This window comes from Ornithodoros turicata, chromosome 7, assembly GCF_037126465.1.
Source record: "Ornithodoros turicata isolate Travis chromosome 7, ASM3712646v1, whole genome shotgun sequence".
Classification (NCBI taxonomy): domain Eukaryota; kingdom Metazoa; phylum Arthropoda; class Arachnida; order Ixodida; family Argasidae; genus Ornithodoros; species Ornithodoros turicata.
Window position 1 is genome coordinate 56,223,909 of NC_088207.1, and position 21,871 is coordinate 56,245,779.

Genomic DNA, 21,871 nt, shown 5'->3' on the forward strand with positions numbered 1-21,871 from the left:
GGCTAATTAAAGGTTAATTAAATGGACTTACTTACTTACAGTAATTTAAAGTGTCGAACCGGAAGTCAAGTATAAACCGGAGGTGGACAACCGGAAGTCTGGTGCAGACCGGAAGTTGGGTTTAGACCGGAAGTCAAGTATGGACCGGAAAAGGCGCTTAATGCTAACAAATTTCTCTCGCATTTACCGCTAAATCGCCACTGAATTTTGTTTCCCACGCAGTTTTCCACGTGGTTTCAAGCAGTCCGTTTCAAAATGTCAGCGAAAAATGAGTTTCATTGTCCACCACTTATGGTTAATTTGACGGGGTTGTGAAACAATTTCCAAACTTCTGAAGAAATAACATTGGAAATGTTGATTTCTGTGCGCTAAACATGCACATTAAAACGTGATCCCGCGTTACGAAGCTAGTGCGTTCCGAAAGTCACGCGCTGAGCAATCTCCTCCGTCGCACTCAACTATTCACCTCCTTGCCTGGGGCGACGTTTTATCATGGAGAAAGTGTATACTTTTCTGTTTCCATGACAACGTAGGCAGTTGTAAAGGGAGCCGGCCGGAGAACCGCCTTCGGTAAGGTAACCTTCGGGCACTTCCGGCAACCCCGTGCACAGATAAAACGTTACTCTTCCTGGTGAAAAATGTCTGCAATCCCAATTGGTTTATGAAACAATTTCCACTTTTGAGCCACTTGCGTACAAAGTGGTTCAAAGCGGTTTCAAGTAGAAATTGTTTCATAAACCACTTGTAATTGCATACATTTTTTCACTTCAGTCCCGTTTGTCTGACGACGTCTCTCGGCGCTGTTCAGAGCCACTGTCTTCGGTGGCTTGGAAAAAAAATATGATAATATTGATGATATTAATAATATTGATGACTGATAATTCTGTGAGTGACCTATTAATATAGCTAACGAACCACAACATTCAGCCATAGTGTAAAAAGATTTCTTGAGAGTGTATTATCCGTCTGTCTATCCATCTGTTCTATAACAAATGTATCTTTGTAGCTCTCGAAGCACCTTCTTTTATTAACAACATTTTGTCAAAACACGAGAAGAAGTTGAAATATGTAAATGCATAAAATATAGCGCTGCAATATCTACACGTCCGATATTTACATATGTCTATGTACACTGCAGAAGCTGCACCTACGTGCATTAAGAGACACTCCTTTCTGGCAGCAATATAGGTGATCGTGAGTTTCCACGCAAATTCTACCATTTTTTTATCTTTACTACACTCTAGATGTACAGGGTGAATTTAGCAAAGGTTACACATTTTGATTGCATCGTAAAAATATAAGATAATGTCTCTGCTGCTTCAAACTTTGCAGGCCAGTAGGCATTCGCCTGAAGTTTTATCCATATTTTTTTAAAACGGTATAATTTTCTAGAAAAAAAAGTTTGAAGCAGAGTAAATTTTCGTCCCATGCATTTCCTATGGAACAAGAGATAAACTGATGTTCTGAGGCTGGAACAACATAGAAGGGACAGATACAAACAAAGCCTCAAATTGCCTAAGAAATCAATCGGCAATCCAGAAGATGTGGGTTCGATCCCTACAGCTGGCTAACCTTTTCAGTGACTTTCATCTTTCATCGTTCATTTCCTATGGCCAATACCACCCGCAAATTGCCGCCATTTTTTCCTTTGTCTGTTTCACGTTCACATCACCACGTATAGGTGGCGCTGTCTCGAAACCCCGCATCGGATTCATCTGGTTGTCCCATAGGTCTTGGTTTTGCTTCGTCTCCAGGCAGCGCCACTTATACGTGGTGATGTGAACGTGAAGCAAACAGAGGAAAAAATGGAGATTTGTGAGCGGTATATAGACCATAGGAAATGCATGGGGTGAGAATTTGCTTTGCTTCTAACTTTTTTTTCTCGAAAATTATACAGTTTTAAGAAAATATGGATAAAACTTGAAGTGAACGACTATTAGTCTGCAAAGTTTGAAGCGCCAGAGACGTTATCTCGTATTTTTAAAACTCAATCAAAATATGCAGCCTTTGCTACATTCACCCTGTATTTAGCTGCTATCTGTCAGCAAGTCTATGACAGTCAGTTCACAAACAAGCACTGCTGATTTCATGAAGTTACCATTCGTAACACAAGAAAACAACAGTAATGTGGTTTCCACCTTCGAGACACCATATAACCCAGTTTCAATGCCGTATTAGGATTTCGTTGCATCTGCAGGGAAATGTTTTGTCTGGAGCGTGCAATTAGCAGTAATTGAACGTCCTTGTAGGAATGATACTGAAAGGCACGTATTCTGAGGCTAAAAGGTGTTGGAATAATTTCTCTAATAAAAAAAAGCAACAGACAGATAAGGTGCCAAAAGATAAGAGGTACTGTAAAATAGCACCACAGCATAGTGGAGTGAAAGTGCCCTCGTAACCAACGAAAGAAAAAGGCTTTGCAGATAGGGAGAGCATTTGAGGAATTTTTATCAGTTCCTGCATGGTACTTGTGAGGATGACTAAAACCTTGTACACTAGCACCACTTCTCGAGTACTGACAATGGTGGCATATAGCATATTCTCCCATAAAAGTACCCAGGTGTGAGTGAATGCATTGAACTTCAAGCTGCATAATGCAGCTTTTTGCTCCAAGTGCCACTCTGTATTTCAGTGAAATAAAGCTCTCGATTGATTGATTGATTGACTGAACTGAACTGAACCCGTCAACGAGCACCTCTGATCTCACCAGCTGGTGGTTGGGTACGTACCCTGACTATGCACAGAGGATTCACGTAAGATGGATGTGCACTTCTGCGCACACGAGCATGACAATTCACGTGCGGAAAATGAACTGTTCCTTCAATGTTTTTTGTGGCGTACATACAAACGTTCGCGAGTCAATTCGTGCTACTCGCACATCCTGGAGTTAATGCAACACAACTATTACGGGATCGTTGCGAGCGTGTGTGATCTATAAGGTATGTCTTGTAAAGGCGCAACGATCATTTCAAGCTGAGGGGCCACCAACGGTTCTCACGGCCCCCTTTACGCACAGGAGCTGTGCAGTTTCTACTTCTGCGGCAATAGGGTCATTCCAGTTCAGGCGTCCAGTTTTATATTCAGGAGATTCCACTTTATTCGAGATTCGAGATCCACTTTATATTCGTGAGATATTCGAAAGGGGGTCTGCCTTTGGGAGGGTTAGCACTAACCCCACCCCACGTCCGCACTTGGCACGAGCATCGGATTCGTCCGTTTCCCAACAATGAAATGTGCAGAAACTGTGCAAGGTTTAGCATTTTTTTCCTAAGCCACGAGACGCGAGAGAATGCTTGTGAAAGCGGGCGTGGATGCAGGTAATGCGCTAACCTTTGAATTTTCAATTTAAATTTTATTAATTTTTTAAATTTTTAAAAATTTCATTAATCTAAAGTGGCCGTTGTTCCACGGCTGTTCTAGTGCGCCCAACTTTTCGCTACAGGGTTGGACTTCGGAGCTACTATGCAGTTCCCCCCAAAAAATATTATATGTGGTACACACTTACATAATAGGCAGCAACATAAACTTATATCGCGAAAACTGGCGATCGTCGAGCCACGCGATCGGGACACTTGAGCTGGAATTCCCCAGTACGTCTTCAGGACCGCGACCTAAAGCCTTTTTACTGGCTTTGCGGCAGATACGGGTGTGACACGCCCCTACAGAATTCGCCCCTCTCCCCTCCTCGAGATTAAGATCGTGCGCAGATCCCTCAATGCATCCATTCACAAGAGGCTTTCTTATATTCACTCATCATAATTTCCTCTCTGGGTAAATAAATATTAGCAACACACCTTCTGTACTCTTCAGCATTCTCCATAAGCGGTCGCAATTCTTGTCTCAGCACTTTGTGACACGTTTGGGCATGACCATTCAACCGGTGCAGCGCCCACCTTACCTTCCTTTCTTAGAAGGGGGGGCAATTCTGTTGCCCCTAGATGCCCTCCTCCTCACCCCCATGCAACCCTTTTGTCACATCGTTGGAATGTGCTCGATCAATTGAGCCTCTGTCTCTACTCAATTACCCACGTAACGTTCACTCAATGGCCGGTGACTACTTCCAAGTCGCTCGACCGTGAGTAGCAGACGAGTCCCGTTTCTTCCGCGGAGTCGTGGAAGGCGACTGTCAGGAGCTCCCAAATTCGGAACGACGGCTCGTGTCGGTACTTCGGACTTTGGCCCTGGTGTGTTCCAGTCGGCTCAGGGTGCCGGTAAGCGGCGATGCTGGAGTCGCCGTTTTCAGGGCGTTCATGTAGTCGGCGATGAGCAAAGTCAGTTCCAGTATCTACGCGGAAGGGGAGAGCTCAGTTTCGTGCTGGGAAGCTCACAAACGCGCCTTTCGTAACCCTGCGGTGTCCCAGCATTCTCACCTTTGGCTTGGCCATAGCAAACAGGAGTTTCTCGGTGCAGGCGTCCGCATCCTTGGGGCAGACGACGAGCATGAGGTCATCTCGACAGCCACCAAAAGTCATTATGCAGGAGTACGGGTACGTCGTCCATGGTTGCTGAAAGAAAAAATATTGTACGCACCACAGTCACTTCAGTAACTACTGATACATTTATGCATTCCTTTGATAACAGATGAAGCACTGGATACAGCAACTACATACATACTGCAATGTCTTTTCCAGTTTTTTGTACAAGTTTTACCATGTTTACAGTGTTTACTTACCATGTTTACAGAGCTAAGCAGGGAGACGCCGTCTTCCGTGACTGCTAACCACACTGGTTGTTGATCCTTTGTCTTCAGCTGCACATTCATCGAGCTAACTTCAGTTCTGCCTGAATCACCAGAGGTAGACGCGGACATACATTCCCTCTTACACTTACAAAACTAAGTTACTCGGGTATCGCAATATTTTCCACGCATCAGTTCCGTAACGTCATTTCGTCGAGGCTTCCAATGCCCTGCCATTTTTCCCAACCAGGTACTATTCCACACATTTTTGTTGTTTCATACGCAACCAGAATTGCTTTAGACAATCTTAGACAATCCATAGGACTGGTCCACAGGAAATCGTGTTTATAACAGGGTTATATAACTATGCTTGTATAGTACAAACACTAAAACATATTTTTTTAGTGAGCCAATTGTTGGGGACGATTTTAAGTGCGAAGAGCCTATAGCTACGAGTGACTGCCTGTGCAGCTGAGAGCAGCTTGTTTCGACTGCTACAGACACTATACGAGCACTGAGGCTGAGAAAGGACAGAGCCCCATTTAGTCTAGAAGTATCTTTGAGACTCACTTTAGCGTGGAAGAGCTTGGCTCCGCAGTACGACCACTTTCGTACGCAGTTGAGGTAGATGCGTACGCAGTCCTGAACACTGCGCCCTTTGAGGGTCTCCCATTTGTCTCTGATGGCTTCCATCGTCCACCTAGAAGACATCAAGTGGTGCTTACCTCGAGTTTTTACCCTCTCCCCTACATGGATACATGGATCTAGGGAATGTGGCAGAGACAGTACTGCTTACATACGTATAGTCACGCCCTGATGGTCATTAACTAGTTCTACAGTAGTTTAACTATAACTACCTCTTTTAACTACTACAGTGTATTCTAACCACATCTCTACCTACTTAACGTTGCCCGTCAACACCAATCCCATTCTATAGTGTTCTCGGACACCTAAACATGAATCACAAGCAGTGATAAAAGTGAAGCCTTAGTACACATGCGTGGCACAATTGCTCAAGTAGCTCGAGGTAAAAGTCGGAAGCACAATCGTGCCGTAAAGCCTGCAGGAAAATCGGAGGTAGTTGGCGCCTGCAATAACGTAACTACTGTAGTTAACTACTCAAAATAGTAGTTTAACTAGTAGTTGCACACTACATTTCTGCAAGTAGTTGATAACTACAATCAGGTAGTTTAACTAGTAGTTTAGTAGTTAACTACTGGCCATCACTGATAGTCGGTACCTTGACAACATTCCTCTGACACCCCAAGACGGGACATTAAGGGGAGGGGGGGTCAATGTAAGTAAGGAAATCAAATACTTTGCTCTTTGCCAATATACAATGCTGTTATTTTAATTGATTACATAACTGCATTATGTAACAGCTGATATTATAACTGCATGCAATTCTAGTCATAGTTTGAGGTTAACTGAAATTCTACAGCTTTTCCTGGCGATTTTAATCCAAGTGCCAGCTAAATTAATCCATGCCCCATAAGGTTTGCATGGCACATGGATTAATTTAGCTGGCACTTGGATTAAAATTGGCGGGAAAGCTCAGAGCGTGGGGACTGTCCTCAACTTTTCCTGGTTGGGTTTGACGAACTGGCGAGGAAAGAAACTGTCCACCACTTGTTGAAGCTGCTGTAGCGGGTCCAGCTTGGGTGTGCCGCTGGCCCGTCCACCGTTGTAGTCTCCGAATTCGATCTGCGATGCACGAACTCATCAGTAAAGGCACCCTTTACAACGTGGACCCTGCTCGAGACATTATCGTTGCTGACCTGCGCCATTAATGCGGCCAGTTCGAGAGACAGGTTCTTGGTGAGGGGGAACTTGCCCTGTATCACCTCCTCGTTGATGTAGTAGGCCGTCAGCAACCGCTCCTTATCTGTTTCTGCCTTGAGCATCTGATGGAAGCACAACCTGCACATCCATCATCTTGAGTGTGCATGTTCAATTATCTTTTCCAACATAGCATTACTGACGTGTAAGACGCATAACATTACTCATGTGTAAGACGCAAATTTTCTACCCAAAAAGATTGCGCCACTGAGGGAGTGCGTTCAATACGAGAGGGAAAATGGGAACCCAACACTTAAGGTACACTTAACTCCCGTTTTATGCAGAGATATCAACGGCGATCTCCCCGGATCAGACGAGTTCATAAAATCCCAGAGTGCTTAGCGTCGCTTTGAACTGTGGGAGTTTACTAATACGAAAGGAACGGGTGGCCTCCGAACTGTTCCGATATCTTCCCTACCGGTCCATTGTTCACGACGTGTCAAGGCCAGCAAAAGCGAAATGTGAAGGATTATCCTTCCTCGTTCCCCCGCTCAGCAAGCTCCCAGGATGCAATGCGTGCGCAAAGAACACTGGGATTTTCTGAACTCGTCTATTGAACATATTGCGATTTTCTCTCGTGATTGCCCCCTCATCGTCGTGATTCTCCACCACCAAATCATATTCCATTCCATTAAGCGTGAGCGAAATGCTCCTCGGTTTGTCGCATTAGTCGTTCATCACTCTGCCGCCAGGCACTCATTCCCATTGGCTGCACGATACGAGCGGCCATGCTACTAAAGTCGGGGTTCTTTTAAAAATGTGGGGAAGAAAAGGGTACGACCAGCATTTTCGGTGCTGAAGTTTGGGGAGCGTTCAATACGCGAGCGCATCCAAAAATGTGAGTAAGTACGTACATGAAGGTGTAGAAGATACACTGTAAATGAGTCACCTGTTCTTGTAAGTGAGCTTGATGACGCGTGTGTTCTCGAACTTGCCCAACTGTTTTTCGCGTAACGCCTGCTCCCATCTCGAGATGATGTCGCAGAGCTGCGAATGTGATGACCCAGTAATGTAACTATAGTATGTAATTAACCCAGCTCTTTTTCTTCCCGCAACACAACACAATAATGCGCAATATAGTACGAATGCGCAATAATAATATGATGCGCAACACAAACCTTGATGGAACAGTGCAAAAAGGGCTCTTCCGAAAGGAGAGATTCTGGCTTCTAAGGAAAATCACAAAATATTGACACAATGTTATAATCACAACTATGAATGAAGTCGTTTTTGGCGCAATGTACAGCTCCGGTCAACCTTAATAATAACACCGAAAAACTTGTGGCCTCGCTCCTGAGCGCGATTGCAGCAATCCTTGGGGTCATGAGGAAATCTTAGTTGGACAAAACTATTTTGTTAGTTTAACGCGAGGACTTTGTTCACTTAATGTTCCCCCATTGCTCCAAGGGTGGCTGTTATCGTGCTGGGAAATGAGACCGAATTTTTTTCAGCGTTATTATTAAGATTGACCGGAGCTGTACATGAACGCCCGCCCTCGCAGCATGCAGACCCACATGCATGCAAGCAACAAACACGTACGTCAGCATGAAAGTTAAGTCTCTCCGGTAAAACATGCACAGCAAGGACGTGGGTGCTGCTTTGCACAGAGGCTATATACTCAGTATTGTCGGTACAAGCTGTGTTGATCTCACGCATTGGTGTCTGCCATGTTCATCATTGTTCACATGTTCACATTGTTCCATGTTCACATTTCAGACTGGTTCGAAATTAAAGGGGTGTACACTTTCCACATATCATCAGCCTTGCTATGTCTTCCGCGGATTACAGGTTGCAAGCCGCGTTCAATGCTTTTCACAAAAGTCCAACCAAGACACACACACATGAACTCATATACGTACATACTACACGTTCAGTTTTTTGGAGCTACAAAAAAAATGGGAATGTCAAAAAAAAAGTTTGAACCTTAGTGGAGTGGTTGAGGCAGTGTTCGACCGTCTTGTCGATGGGATCGTCGCTGTAGAGGGCGAAGCCCGATTGCGACGTGTCGCGGATCCCAGCCTCCGTGTTGAGGGTCTGAATGAACTCCTCCACCGTCGTCGAGCCGTCAAACCCAACCACCTTAGTAAATGGAAATTAAAAAAAAAAATAGAATTATGTATTATTAATAGAACAGCAAAAATTATGTACTAAAGGCAAGGATACTGAAGAATTACCAAGTATGTGCCATTGAGGAAGTGTACTGGAATGCTGTGTGGGTTGGAATGGTGGAAAGGATTCTTGAGCAATATGCTGAGCACTTCCATGCGAGAAGGCTTGCACGCTCGTTCTCCGTTGCTCAGTGCTCGTTCCAGGGCTCGTAAGCAAAAGATGGAATACTTGCCCGGCTCCGTCCTGCACGACATGCCGTCTTTTAGATGCGACACTTTTTCGACCCTTCCGCACTACTGAATGCGTCACACACCTGACATGGGCGTTTCGACGTAAGTGTTTCCGCAGGTACCAGAGGGTCCGCTTGCGAGGCACAAAGAGCGAGACGGTGAGTGCTAGAAGTTGCCAGCCTTGAATGAAAACAAACTGGGGAGGATTGAGCTTGCTTTCAGGACAGGGGGTCTTCTCGGGTGGGCAAGAAGATGTTGGGGATCCTTTGTCCGTTGAAGATGATGATGACGTGTCGCACAAGAACAAAGACTGGGTTGCACACAGGAGAAGTTGCTGTCAAGGAGCAAGATGTACATATGAATTGAGGCCCATAGTAGGTGATAGGAGATGTCCAAATGTGAGTCGAGCGAAAATGACACCGCTCATTTTTTCTGTAAGTCAGCAACACTGATACTGATTGTTTCAAAAGGGTACGACAGGTGGCAGCATGATGCAGGAATGCAAAAAAGATAATGTAAATGAACACAACACAAGCATCAAGGTGCCTGCGAGCATGAACAACGAAAAAGCTGCCTTATAAAAAAAAAGGCCTGTTATTCTTCAGTGTAAAGTTCCTTATATCGTTTGTTTCTTAAGTGCTATAATGGGAATAAAACCCAGTGAAACTCGTTGACGAATCAAAGACTTGCGTGGTAATGACTGTTTACGTCACTAGAGCAACTGCACTAGTGGACTAGGACATTCCTGAACACCATTACATCTCAGAAAGATACAATAAATTGTTCTTCGTTACATGTTATGAGTGCCGTTATTTTGACTTCTTGCGTTGCACTGCCACCTTCGATAACTGTAGGATTTTTCAAATTTTATCTTTATTTAGTCGTTACATTTTTCCATATTGATTTTCTTTTCATCGCACTCACGTGTACTATTAACAGTTAGAGAACGTGCCCTGAAGATATCTACCTGGACTCCTACTTTCTGCTGTGAGTGGCGGGACGTCTGCTTGATGAGTTGACAGACGAGTTCATTCTGCAGTTCAGGTGATCCCAAACACTGAGCCAGGGCATTTTGGGCCAGGGCGACATGGTAGTCAATGCCAGAAGCATCTAATGGCACCGAGATGAACAGCTGGATTGACTGTGGTTCGAGAAATGGTCATCATGAGATTGTAGCCACACAATCACACGAGTCGACAGTTTTCACTTTTAAAAATGACTTCCGCCACCTATCGCCTGTGTCGGGTAGAATTTAATGATTAGATCGACTCCTTACTTTAAACAGCTTGACGGCCTCGGTCTGCAGGGCTTCTGAAGGCAGCGTCGTCAGTGGTTGCGATATACTCTCCTTAGAATAGAGGAGGAGAGGGTGTTTCCAGATGACACTGCCTGCAGGAATAGATTATTTACAGCTTAATCGTCCAATCTTGCCTCAGAGAAATTAGTCCTCACAGGGGGCTGAAAGACTGACCTCACTAGATCTCCAAACAGGGACAGCAAAAGTCCCGTCTTGTTCTTTACTTGCCTCACCTCAATCCTCAGGTCATACTATACATGCACCTCATTCTTCAAAAAAGAAAATCTACCTCACGTAACCTTGTGAGGGTACCTTGCGGCCTATAGTACCCCGCACCCCGGTTTCTGCTGCCAGACCTACCCTCATCTCCGTCCACTTCCATGAGTTTGCTGATGAGCTGTTCGTACGATGTACCCGCGATGTTCTCGCCCGACGACACCACGGTGAAGTGGTAGAGCCACGTGTCCTGCAAAAGCCCATGTGGTACAAAATCTGTTTTCAGCGGTGCCCTTTCGTACATCTTAGAGGAGCAATCGGGTGATATTTAACGTAGTTTGAAACCCCGTCTCATTCGTCAAGCTGTATGTCTGGAGCGCCACCATGCAAAATATTTTCGCTCTGTGTGGTGTATTATAACTGTGCGATCAGATTTACGAGAACAGGTGGAGAAAGCATCCGCGGACGACCGACACGATCCTCCGTGTGACGTAGGAAAGCTTTTTTTGTCTTTGTTTCTTTCTCCTCAGCTCACGTGCGACTTACCATGTATTCACACGAGCGACGTTACCCCAGAAGCGGAAGATGCGAAAAGCGTCGTAGCTTTATGCTGTCACGTGAGAACGAGCGCTCAGTGTCGTGTCTTCACGTACACTGCTAACCGTGGGGAATATCCTGCCACACAGCCACAAGATATTCCGTAGCAGATGACAGGAAAACACGCTGGCGGTGTCGTCTGCCAAGTGTCGTCTGCTAAATGCGTAGTACGCCACTCCCGATACTCCGTACCGTGTGAATGCTCGACATAACACGGGACGGAACTTCGGCTCTGTGAGCAGCGTTTTCGCTTTTTCTTCCACTAGAATATTCCGTGAGGATGTCGCTCGTGTGAATACACGGTTACACTAGAGTCACTAAATAGGGGTACAGAGTATGTCGCATTCCTCTTCCGCGCTGGAGCCGCCGTTCGTTGTGCGCGATTGGGCCAATCGTGTCACGTGGTTTTTCCTTCCAAGAACTCGCCGCCCATGTTGAGTCACCTCCATCCAAAACCGGTTTCCCGGGTTGCGAGCTGGCTCGACTGCACGTTGTTCTGCACCGGAGAAAGGGGAGATTGGCATCCCATTGCTAGGCGACACAGCCGCACCGGACCCAAGACGAGGGGCCGGCTCGCCGGTGTTGCTCAGTGTCGCTACTCTGCTCCCTATGTAGTGACTCTAGCTTACACCTACTTGTGCTGTGCCGCTCTACATCACGAGTCACGTGCCCGGGGACCATGTTCCGTCACGACGTTCCCTCGTCCTCCGATACGCTCTTTTCACGAGTTGAGGATTTTTTTAAAGGTGTGCGGAACAGAGCCCTCGCACGCATGGGGGTCACCTCAGTGCTCCTTTAAAAGGAAAAGAAAAGAAAAAGAAGAAGGCTGCTCTATATACTAGTACCAGTTCCTGCTTGTTGGCCATGAGCAGATAAGTAGGGCTTTGATGTGGCGGGAAGATGCCAATGGTGAACTGGGAACACCCTCCTTCTTCACCCTCCTCATCACTGTCTGACATGTGCACCACTTCCTCCACGTGAGCATCCCGCATGTTGATCTGCCCCATGGGTGTCTGCAATGTCGCCTGCTCAGCATCTGAGCCAGAGACAATTTTCTCTCTCACCGTGTCACTGGCCGTCTTGAAGTAGAGCAACAGCCTGCCGATGAGCACGCACCAAACTCGGCGCGGGTGACCGTGCTTCACCTGATCCGCGTAAAATGTGTGAGGATAAGAGTGATCGAGGAAGATAATAAGAATGGTACCTTCGTGAGCCATCCTTCTATCGCTGGCTTGTGGTCCTCTCGACTCAGCAAGAGTCTCGTGGCATTCCTCCGCAGGACACTTTGGAGAACTGTACGTTGGAGGCCATTTAGTCACCAACATTGGAGGCCATTTTGTCACCGACATTCTCATTGTGCTAACACTTTCTCATCCGCATAAAACTCTCATTTATTTTCGTAGCATCTAACATAGCTCTAATATCAGTCTGAAAACTTGTCCATTGGAGATTTGACAATCTTCTCAGCAGGTGAGGAGTATATGTCCTCAAATAATCCCTAACTCCTTCAATACCCACATATGTGACCCACTTGAATGGAATGCACCAATATGAATTACAAGCAAGCAGGTCCCTTACCCTTGACCCATTCTTCCATGGCTGAAGCGGAGTCGGCGGTTAAATAGAAGGACCTCTTCTCTGTGGCAATCTGTCGACATATCAACATTGACATGTGTGACGTGTGCGTGCGGATGTGTCAACTTTCCGTTCCACAAGTATAGGCAATTGTTCCTTGATACTCTTTTTTTTTTCTCTGGCACGAGTATCGTCTTTATAACTACTGGTCTCGTAAGTAGTAATAAATAAACTTAAAAGAACTGTAAAGCAGCTGAGATGCAATTTCATAAAATGTGCTCATCCAACGGCGTCAGCCCCCAGGACCCTAACATCCCAATTGTCGTCGCAATCACTGTCGTAGTAAATATGGGAGAGGGTGTGTTCCCACTCACCTCAAATGTTGTGGCCCCCTCAGCCCTTGTCACTCGGCACACCTGGTCAAGAGCGATCTGGCCCTGCGGTTTTCTGTTCACGTCACACTGTAATACATACATACATCCTCATGCCGTAGGTTTAGGCTTGCTGTGCCCCATTATGCATCGTTAATTAATTGGTAACTAGTAGAATGCTACGTATATGTTCTTTTTTTCGCTCCACTTACCTGAGACTTGTAGTAACGCAATGCTCCATTCTTGAGCACAAACCATCGCCTTTTCCACGTCTTCAGCTTCCCGCCCAGCTTCGTGAGATACCCGCTTTTTTCCAGCGATTCCTAAAACGATGGGAATGGAATTTCCTTTAGTTTTCTCCCCTCTTTGTTTTTTTTAATGGAAAAAAAACCTTTCTTGGGCTGCACTCAACCAAGGGGTCTAGGGAATCTGTACTGATGGCGTCAGTCGATATCGCGTCCGGCGGTACAGCGTAGTCCTCCGACAACACTGACTCTGCCGACGTGTCTGCAATGATTTGATAGTGATTCAATGATGGTTTGCCAAATTAAAAATATTTACTTGCCAGAGTAGATATTACGATCTAACATTGCATATGTACAGAGGCAGAGGTCCCCTTGGGGTCATCCCGTAAGTATTAGGTCCACAATTTCTGTAGACAACATATTCAACAGTCTAGCATTGTCGGGATACTATTCAACAGTAAGCAAATGCTAAGCTTCCATCTAGACCCGTAATATAGCCCCTGAGGTAGAGAGAACCGATGCATTAAGGTTGAGCATACTGACAGTCCACAAGACACAAGGGAAGAACTAGGAGTTCACCCAAACAAGGGTGAACACTTTGCAGCGAAGTGTTTGTCTGGTTCTTCCCTTGTGTCTTGTGCGCTGCCAGTATGCTCAATCTTGATCTACAACAACTACCCCAATTCTGAACTGTCCTCAATCTATCCATCTTGCTGAATTGACTCCACTCTTTCGGGTCCCATAGTGGTAGGGTCCACAAATCATTTACAATAGGGTAACATATACTTTGCCTGTCGCCTGTGAAGGGCACGGAACAGATTTGTGACGCTCTCTGGTGGAGAAAAAGAAAACACTCTGTTGCTTAGAAGCGTAGAATTCATTGTGGCAGTTCATGATGTTAATAAAAGCGCTAAAACCACTGCGGGACACCGAAGGATACGCACACAAAACACTGATCATGCATGGTGTTGTGTGTGTGTCCTTCGGTGTCCCGCAGTGGTTTTAGCGCTTTTAACATCATGAACTTTGTTAAAGCTAACATTGAGTGTCTTGCAGTGGTTCCAGTGTCTTTGAACCCCGGAACAGTGACTGAAAGTTGGAACCCCCAAGTCCTAGCCCTTCTGAAGTTGGACGTACAACTCGTCCTTTTGGTGCAGTGAACAGTTACCTCTGTACTTGATAGGTGAGCACGTTCCACGGGGACTGTACGTGGACAGAGTGGACTCCGTGTCGGCGCCGCTCGTTGTGGCACGCGTGTTCTCTTCGTTGTCCGAAGAATCGGACGAGTCGCCCGTGAAGGGCACGGAACGGATTTGCGACGCTCTCTGGTGGAGAAAAAAGAAAACACTCTGTTGCTTGGAAGCGTAGAATTCATTATGTTAAACGCGCAAAAACCCACTGCGGAACACAGGACACATACGAACACACACACACACAACACTGTGCATGATCAGTGTTTTGTGTGCGTATCCTTCAGTGTCCCGCAGTGGTTTTAGCGCTTTTAACATCATCGACTCAATCTTCCGACAAGCCCAAATGATGTTTTAGTGAAGCGTAGAACGTTGGGATAGTTGGTACATGGCCATTTGAAATATGGCAGCCGTACTTATGGCCATATGGCTTTCGAATGACTTAGTGCAGGTGACACAGAACACAAGATAGAGACAGAAAGATAATATATATTAGTGAGGAGGAGTCTGTTTCCCTTCTAGATAAGGAACTTGACTTTCTACTCAACTAGTACCCCAAAAATTCCTAAACTGTTTTGTCATCTTACATGCTCGTACTGGCCTTGGTTAGCGATATCCCCGAGACAGGAAAAAGCTGTTCTTTGGGTTGCTTGTAAGTTGCACCTGCCCTGTCTTTGTCTGCTCTATCTTGTGTCCTGTGTTACCCACACTAAGTTCTTCAAAATCTGTTGCTTTTCCGCCGTCAGAGAGAGTTATGACTCACCCCCTTGATGGCAGCGTAGACGGGCACGTTGAGCTGCGTGAAGGCCCCACCATTCGTGCGACTCTCCAGCGTAGAGATCCCGCTCGACCCTGGCAAGCCGCAGATATGATTGTCTGCACCGGCCTCACAAATGATGGTGTTCTTACCTGATGGCACAGGTGTGAAGGACCTGCTTATCCCATTGGTGGCCACTTCGTAGATGCGGGATTCCTTTACGACACCAGTTCAACTTCAGCAATACAACAACATTGCAAGATAGCAATGCATTGCAACATTGCAGCAACATTGAGATCAGGAAATTTATACATAGTCCCCTTTTGTCAAACCGGATACGGGAAACGTATGTGAGATTATATTGCGCCGCAGCAATTTAACCAGATACCAGATCAACTGAACCAAAGTGAAAATAGAAATATGATGGCGGTGCATCGCCTGCTCCATAAATGGTGTACCATAAAGCATCTTTCTCAATGACTATTCAATTCTGCTCACCCAGGAAGGAAAGCGATGCAAGGGTGGTGTCGGGGGTCGTTCCGTCAGAGTAAATTCTGCCACTTCCTTGCTCGGCGTATAGATCTCTGCATAGTCGTGAAGGTCCTCGTCCGGGGGAACCTTGCGTGTGGGGAACTCCAACTTGTGGCTGTCCTCTGCCTGCTTTCATAATGATCATAATATTCATAATGACAATTTGGAGTGAACGATACCGTACCAAACACGCGCAACGTGCAGAAAACACGACGACTCATTGTGTTGTCGTAAAGGCAGTGCTGGAGTAATGCAATTTTAATGCGCGCATTCATTTTGCCCACCTAAGTCTTCTCTAATGACCTAAAATCTTGCCACTGGGCATGCCCTATTAAGTCCTTCGCGGAGGCAGATGCGAATAAGCAAGTTGTAACGTGCCACTGTGTTGGTGGCATTCTCGGCGGGGTTCGAACAGGCTGTTCCAGAACGGAATAAGCGACTGGCCAGACTTCTCCATAGTGACCCTTTAGCGCCGTCAGACAAACAATGAAAGAGATGTCCAATAACCGCGTTACACACTCAAAGGGGGTTGTGAAACAATTTCCAACTTATGAAGAAATAACGTTGTAAATATTGGCTTATGGGTACGTACTAAACATGCACAACAAAATGCTATATTTCTGCGATCCCGCGTTACGAAGTTATTGCTCTCCAAAGGTCACGCTCTGGATGAGCTCCATCGTCCCTCTCGACTCTTCGCCTCCTTGCCCGTTTTTTATGTGACGTTTTATCATGGAGAAAGGAAGTGCGTACTTTTCCGTTTCCATGACGATGTAGGCTGTTGCAAAGAGGGAATCGCTTACCAGAGAACAGCTTTCAGTATAGTGACTTTGGGTACTTCGGGCAAGCGTGCATGGCTAAAACGTCACTTCCCGTTTGTCTGCTGACATCTCTCAATGCTGTTTGGAGCCACCGTTAAGGTGTCTCGAAAAAATTGCAAAAAAAAAAGAAAAAAAGAAAAACATTCACGTGACGAATGTGGGACTTTGCGTGTCGAGTTCGTGGACTACAATGTATGAAATGGAGCCATACATTTAGTGGGTTCCACATGGTTTCTCAACCCCTTTAAATTTCCCCAACACTCGGGCTTTCGTCATAGCCTTCTTTTACTCGAGTACACTAGCTGAAAACCATAATGAAGTTTGACGCAGAAAACCCCAATGAATCCGTAACGCGGGCAGCCTTGCAATAAGTCAGCGAGCACATTACCATCTGATCGACGAGTCATTATGGCAAGTTGCGTACAATACATTTTTACCTCATTCATAATACTGAATTGATACTATATTTCAATTTTGACATGACATAAGATGGCAGTGGTTCATATCTAAGATGCGTTTTAGGCTCTCAAAGGTGAATTATCGGGTTGCGACTCACCTGCAGAGACTCCATGTCTGACGAACTGGCCACTGAGACCTCGCGGTAACGTTTCCGCTCCAGTCGCACTCCGGGAGGATGTCTCGGGGGATTGGATGCACTGAATGAGGAGATACATTTCGACTTCTTTTGAGAAGCAGACGACTGACTAGCAGGGTAAATTAGTGAAGACCATTTTACGGCTTCTGCTAATTAAAATATTTGTTAGTGACCATTTACGAACCATGTAGGTTTGGATCTGACATGTTCAGGTAGTAAAACCCGTTACCACGTACCCTCTAATTGATCTGGAATTCTTGATTTTTAATTCATTAATTTTTATTTTAAGTATTTATAACAATCATCTTAATAATAATTTTAGTTGTTTTAATTTTATTTTTAATAATTATTTTCATTAATTAATTTTTCGCCCCCTCCCCCCATTCCCGAATGATATCGTTCTGTCCCAGTTGGTGGCTTTTCTGTCACAAATTGTCACAAAAAGGTGTACGCCTTCCACAAATCGGGAATAATAATGTCATCCTTCTGCGCAGTGATTGGCTTTACTGTGCTGTGTGGTGGTACAATAAAAACGGTGCATTAAATGCATGCAGCTAGGGAGGGTTCCTCGACCCCTTTAAAGTCATTTAACCCTGCTGCGTACGCCGCACAGCAACCGATCGTGTGAACGGTTATTATGCGGCATACGCAGCAAACCCCAAACATATGTCAGACCCTAAATACACAGACCCGTCTAGAATTATGCAGAACAATGCGGTTATACGCTTCAATCACGCATGCAAAGAATCGTCTGCTGTGAGGAGCACCCTTCTAAGTCGTGCTACAAGGCGCAATAGCACGGAGAATTCTTCAGTACCTCGTTTTACGCGAGAAGTCCACAGCACTGTAAGCCGGTGGGGCTTCGTCCTCGTCCAGAGGTCGCTGGTCGGCCAGGCTCAGTTGAGATAGCTGGAGCAGACGGCTCTTCAGCAACTCCAGCTGTTCGTTGCACTTCTGGTTCTGCTCCTAAAAGGCAGATGTCTTTCGTATCTATGTATGAGTGGTTAATTTCGCCGTCTTAATAATTCGCGAATTCGAATGTATAGTCACGTTTGGGGAACATTTCGCGGAAAAACAGCACTCGCGAAATTCGCGAAAAATGAAGTCGGAAGAATTACTAGCTTGGATGAGAAATTCTGTATGATTACCTGGAGATGCGCGTTCTGAAGTTCCAGTTCCCTGAGTTTATGTGCCACCCATTCCTTGATGCGCTGGGCCTTGGTTTCCACCTGGCGAGCATCCCGCGCTCGCAGCTCCTTCTGTTCGGCGACTTCCCTCTCCAGGGTCGAGATTACTGCGTCCTTCTCGCGACAGGCGTTCTCTAACGCTGAACTCTCCTCCATATCACCTGCGCACAATCCACGAGAATTACGAATGTCTTTGGAACATGAGGTCATCGTTGCGACCCCTTTTAAAGGGACGGTCGCCCGTTCCAGTTGACTTTGAAACTATAGTGTCATTTTATTCCTCGCGGACCACTGACCACGGTATATCGAAAATCCCGCGAGAAGTAGTGGCGTAGTTTAACTGCTATTCGATGGAATACGTGACAAGAGCAGACGCCGGATGTTGAGAGTATGCCGGGATTCCCTCTCTGGAAAAACGAGAAAACGTCACTCCCTAAGAACCAATGAGGGCGCGACCTTGAGAGAAGGAATGCCGCGGCCGTGCGGCCATCTTGGACGGCGCTGCTCTCTCACTCCTCCGCTTAGGCAGTGACGTCACACCGCCGGAGCCGAGCTGGGGAATAGCGCTGACCTTTGAAATTGGTTTATTTAATATCTACGCACTTTTCGGACGAAAAAAAAATAGCCCGGATGCGACCGTCCCTGAGTGCCAGCTGTCGAGGGTTGCTCTTTCCCGAGAAGCGAAAAAATAACAAGAATGGAGCACAGTCCAGTCTCCTAATAAGTATTAGAAGAATTAGAAGCAAGAGGCTCCTAAGAAATATTAGAGGTATAGGAAATTACACAGAATTATCCATTCTCCCGTGGCATTTAAAATACATTCCCTACTGTTTTGGTAATAGATACGGGGGAAACAAAATGCGAGAAACGTTGTTTCGAGGAGCGCAAATTGTCGGCCAAGCGCAGTCCGTCAAATGAATGCAAGATATGCCGCGGAAGAAAAACGGTCACCCGCCCCTTCCTGTTTCCTCCTCGCTCTTCTTTCAGATAACTTGTGTTGCAACCATACTGCTGTTATCAGCAGAAGTCTGGAAAAGGGAAAGTGAAAATACAGGTACATGGCCTCCTCTCATCGCTTCTTTCGGTGACCTGAGCACAGCTGTCAATTTGCGCGCCTCGAAATGAAGGTCTTCGCAGTTTTTTTTTCTTTTTTATTTTTCGGCTATTACCACTGTAGTAGTGAACGTATCTTGCAATTGAATGGGGTAAATCCGCCATGCGCTTTCTGCGTGCATTAAAAAAAAAAGAAAAAAGAAAGAAAAGGTGAGGTTGACTTGACAAATTTCGGAGTTTATAATTGGAAAAATTCAATTTCTCGCAAATTAAATTTAATCAAAGTGATCGGAAGTAATCGGAAGTGTTCCGACAAATAGAATTTTCAATCCGATTTTTCTTTTTTTTTTCTTCTTTTTTTTAGTTTCTTTTATTCTTAAGCGTTAGGTGAATTACAGGGATATTCCCAGGATTTTAGTCTCTTCGGGGGGCGGGGGGGGGGGGGTGACACCCATATTTGCAGCTTTTTTGGGCCTTTCTGGCAGACAATTTGGAGGGGTGTGGAGGGGGGGGGGCAAGATTTTGGGAGTGTAGGGGGTGCTGGGAAAATCCCTGATGTGAAACACCCTGCACAACGTAATGGTCGTATGTACAGAGCGAGAACAAGATCCCCCTTTTCTTCCCCCTCCTCAGGGCATCAGACGATATCAACTAACAATTTGGTACGGCTCAATAAATTAAAATCCAACGATGCAATATATTTCTCGAGAAACTAAAAATTAATAAGTCGCATGCACCGTGGATTGCCGGAGAGGTGTAAAAGCAAAAGAGCTTGGACAAACCAAATGGAGAAAAGGAACAACGAAATAGGAATAGTCAGTTTTTAGTTATACCATCACTCATAACATCAGAAGCGTGCCACTTTGCGCGGCTGCCTGTAAAGGACACTTTACCCGACACATTGGGAGCATCGCGGAGAAACAAGCTCGCGTTTATCAACTCTAACGGATACCTCGCTAGCGCTAAGTAACACAATATAACATGCCATTCTCTTCTCAGGTGGCCATCCGACGCCAAACTCAACATTTTCCTTTGCACGCTTTGTGACGATTGTAAGAACCTTTGTTCCACTCGTAACAAAGAAAGTGCGGGGTAAGAAAAGTTCGTTCGACCACCTGGTGCCCCCAAAAGGCAAATATGAAAAATCACTTACCGATTTAAAGCAAATCTAAGTTTCACCCGGGAGGATGAGGCACGAAGTTGCTTCCCCATTCGCAGGACGCAGCCTTACGCCTAAACCAGAAACGCTCCAATCGCGAAGTTCAATATTAGTCCACATTAGGTATGACTGTCCAAGATAATTGCATTGTAGGCGGTGCTAGGGTTTGTGTAAAACACACACTACATTTAACTCTGGATGCGGCCTCACAACACTTCTTTTGCACCACCGAACACGATAATGGAAACAAATGACAGATAGGAGTCATAGGACGCATCGCATCTCCACCGTTGTTAGTAGTGTATTCCATGTATTGCTCATCTCATGAACACGGTCTAGTTGGGGTCGGACTAGTTCTCTAGATGGCGCTATGTACCTCCCTCCTTAGTTAGAAGAACGAAAGCCCATGTTAGCTAAATATCCCGGAAGATATAGGTGGGCAGGAAGAAGAGACCCGCTGTAAAGCATGGAATATTGATGAACAAAGAAATGTAAGGGTATTCAGCCTATTCAGCCGGCGTAAGGAGATATGGGACTTATGGTAGCATTGGGTTTTCGAAACGACAAAGTTAAGAGAGGCGAACCATTACAAAATACAAAAGGCCGACCCAATGATTGGTGGCGTAGGAATAATTTTGTCAATTATAATCCGCGCACTGCAGTAGTCAATTAGTTCGAACTTTCAATTCACCTCTATAGTCTAGGTAGCGCAAGCTACCGCCCGCCCAACCACTGCTCCTCGATCACTAATCCGGCTCATCCGCACATCTCTGCCGCTCGCGGCGCTCGCGTGCCCTGAGAGGCCCGATTCCGAAACCTATAGTCATAACGGTTGCATTATGTTACGAACGTTTTCATTAGATTACGGTGCAAATCCACATATTATACACTCAAGATCACGTCATTCAATTTTCTCACATGTCCTCTAGGTATTTCTTTAGCTGAGAATTTCGCGATATTTCGATTTATTTATCGACGCAAAGTGGTCACGGTTTCTCTTCGTGCAACCAGCCTGTGTTTGAAGCAAGAATTGAGCGGTCATTTGGATTTGAAGTTGACGGATGTCTGTTGTACCCGAAGTAGTAAGAAAATATCATGGACGTACCGAGAGGGGGCGACGGGTGGGGGCATGAAGGTTTCAAGCGGGTTGACAGGTACCTTTCAAATTATTTGTCACATATGGTGCAGCACTTTAATTTTTGCGACACCCAAATGTAAAACTTCAAGTAGCCTCCTCATCGAATGACTTGTCGGACATAAGTTACACCAGATCGTTTCAAGTGATGGTGTGGATAAGGGTGTACGTCTGTCTTGGATGCGCAACGGAACTGTGATGAGGTCCTTTTATGTCTAACAGTTGCTCACGAATTCTTTGGTTGGTAGGCATGCCGGCCAACAGTGTTCCAGCCACGACAATCGAT

The 21,871-nt window shown here is 45.6% G+C and overlaps 1 protein-coding gene across 3 annotated transcripts; it reads right to left on the reverse strand.

Annotated features, from left to right (window-relative positions):
- Positions 1–1,960: 1,960 nt before the first annotated feature.
- On the reverse strand, positions 1,961–20,920 carry LOC135401661 (uncharacterized protein CG43867-like). Of its 3 annotated transcripts, XM_064634180.1 has the most exons (29): positions 20,445–20,919; positions 18,200–18,399; positions 17,869–18,017; positions 17,013–17,112; positions 15,603–15,764; positions 15,257–15,320; positions 15,111–15,199; positions 14,326–14,482; positions 13,304–13,419; positions 13,125–13,235; positions 12,916–13,002; positions 12,545–12,614; positions 12,171–12,259; positions 12,031–12,111; positions 11,812–11,979; positions 10,514–10,619; positions 10,133–10,245; positions 9,824–9,997; positions 8,940–9,190; positions 8,692–8,869; positions 8,441–8,596; positions 7,636–7,686; positions 7,407–7,504; positions 6,457–6,598; positions 6,258–6,382; positions 5,249–5,378; positions 4,673–4,750; positions 4,371–4,505; positions 1,961–4,285 (listed from the first exon to the last, which is right to left on the reverse strand). In XM_064634180.1, the coding sequence occupies exons 2-29, from the start codon at positions 18,392–18,394 to the stop codon at positions 4,127–4,129; spliced, it is 3,534 nt and encodes a 1,177-aa protein (XP_064490250.1). In that variant the 5' UTR covers positions 18,395–18,399; positions 20,445–20,919; the 3' UTR covers positions 1,961–4,126. The 3 variants fall into 3 exon arrangements, with proteins under 3 accessions (XP_064490250.1, XP_064490249.1, XP_064490248.1); XM_064634179.1 differs by having other exon boundaries at positions 15,111–15,320; positions 15,603–15,761; positions 20,445–20,920; XM_064634178.1 differs by having other exon boundaries at positions 15,111–15,320.
- Positions 20,921–21,871: the final 951 nt, after the last annotated feature.

What these genes read in the sequence shown, in the direction of transcription:
- LOC135401661 (XM_064634178.1), bottom strand. Translation starts at nt 18,394, where the DNA reads ATGGAGGAGAGTTCAGCGTTAGAGAACGCCTGTCGCGAGAAGGACGCA. An exon ending in AGGGGGCCACAACATTTGAG is followed by an intron (nt 12,615 to 12,915) that starts GTGAGTGGGAAC and finishes ATATGTCGACAG; the next exon opens with ATTGCCACAGAGAAGAGGTC. An exon ending in TGGCCGCATTAATGGCGCAG is followed by an intron (nt 6,383 to 6,456) that starts GTCAGCAACGAT and finishes CGTGCATCGCAG; the next exon opens with ATCGAATTCGGAGACTACAA.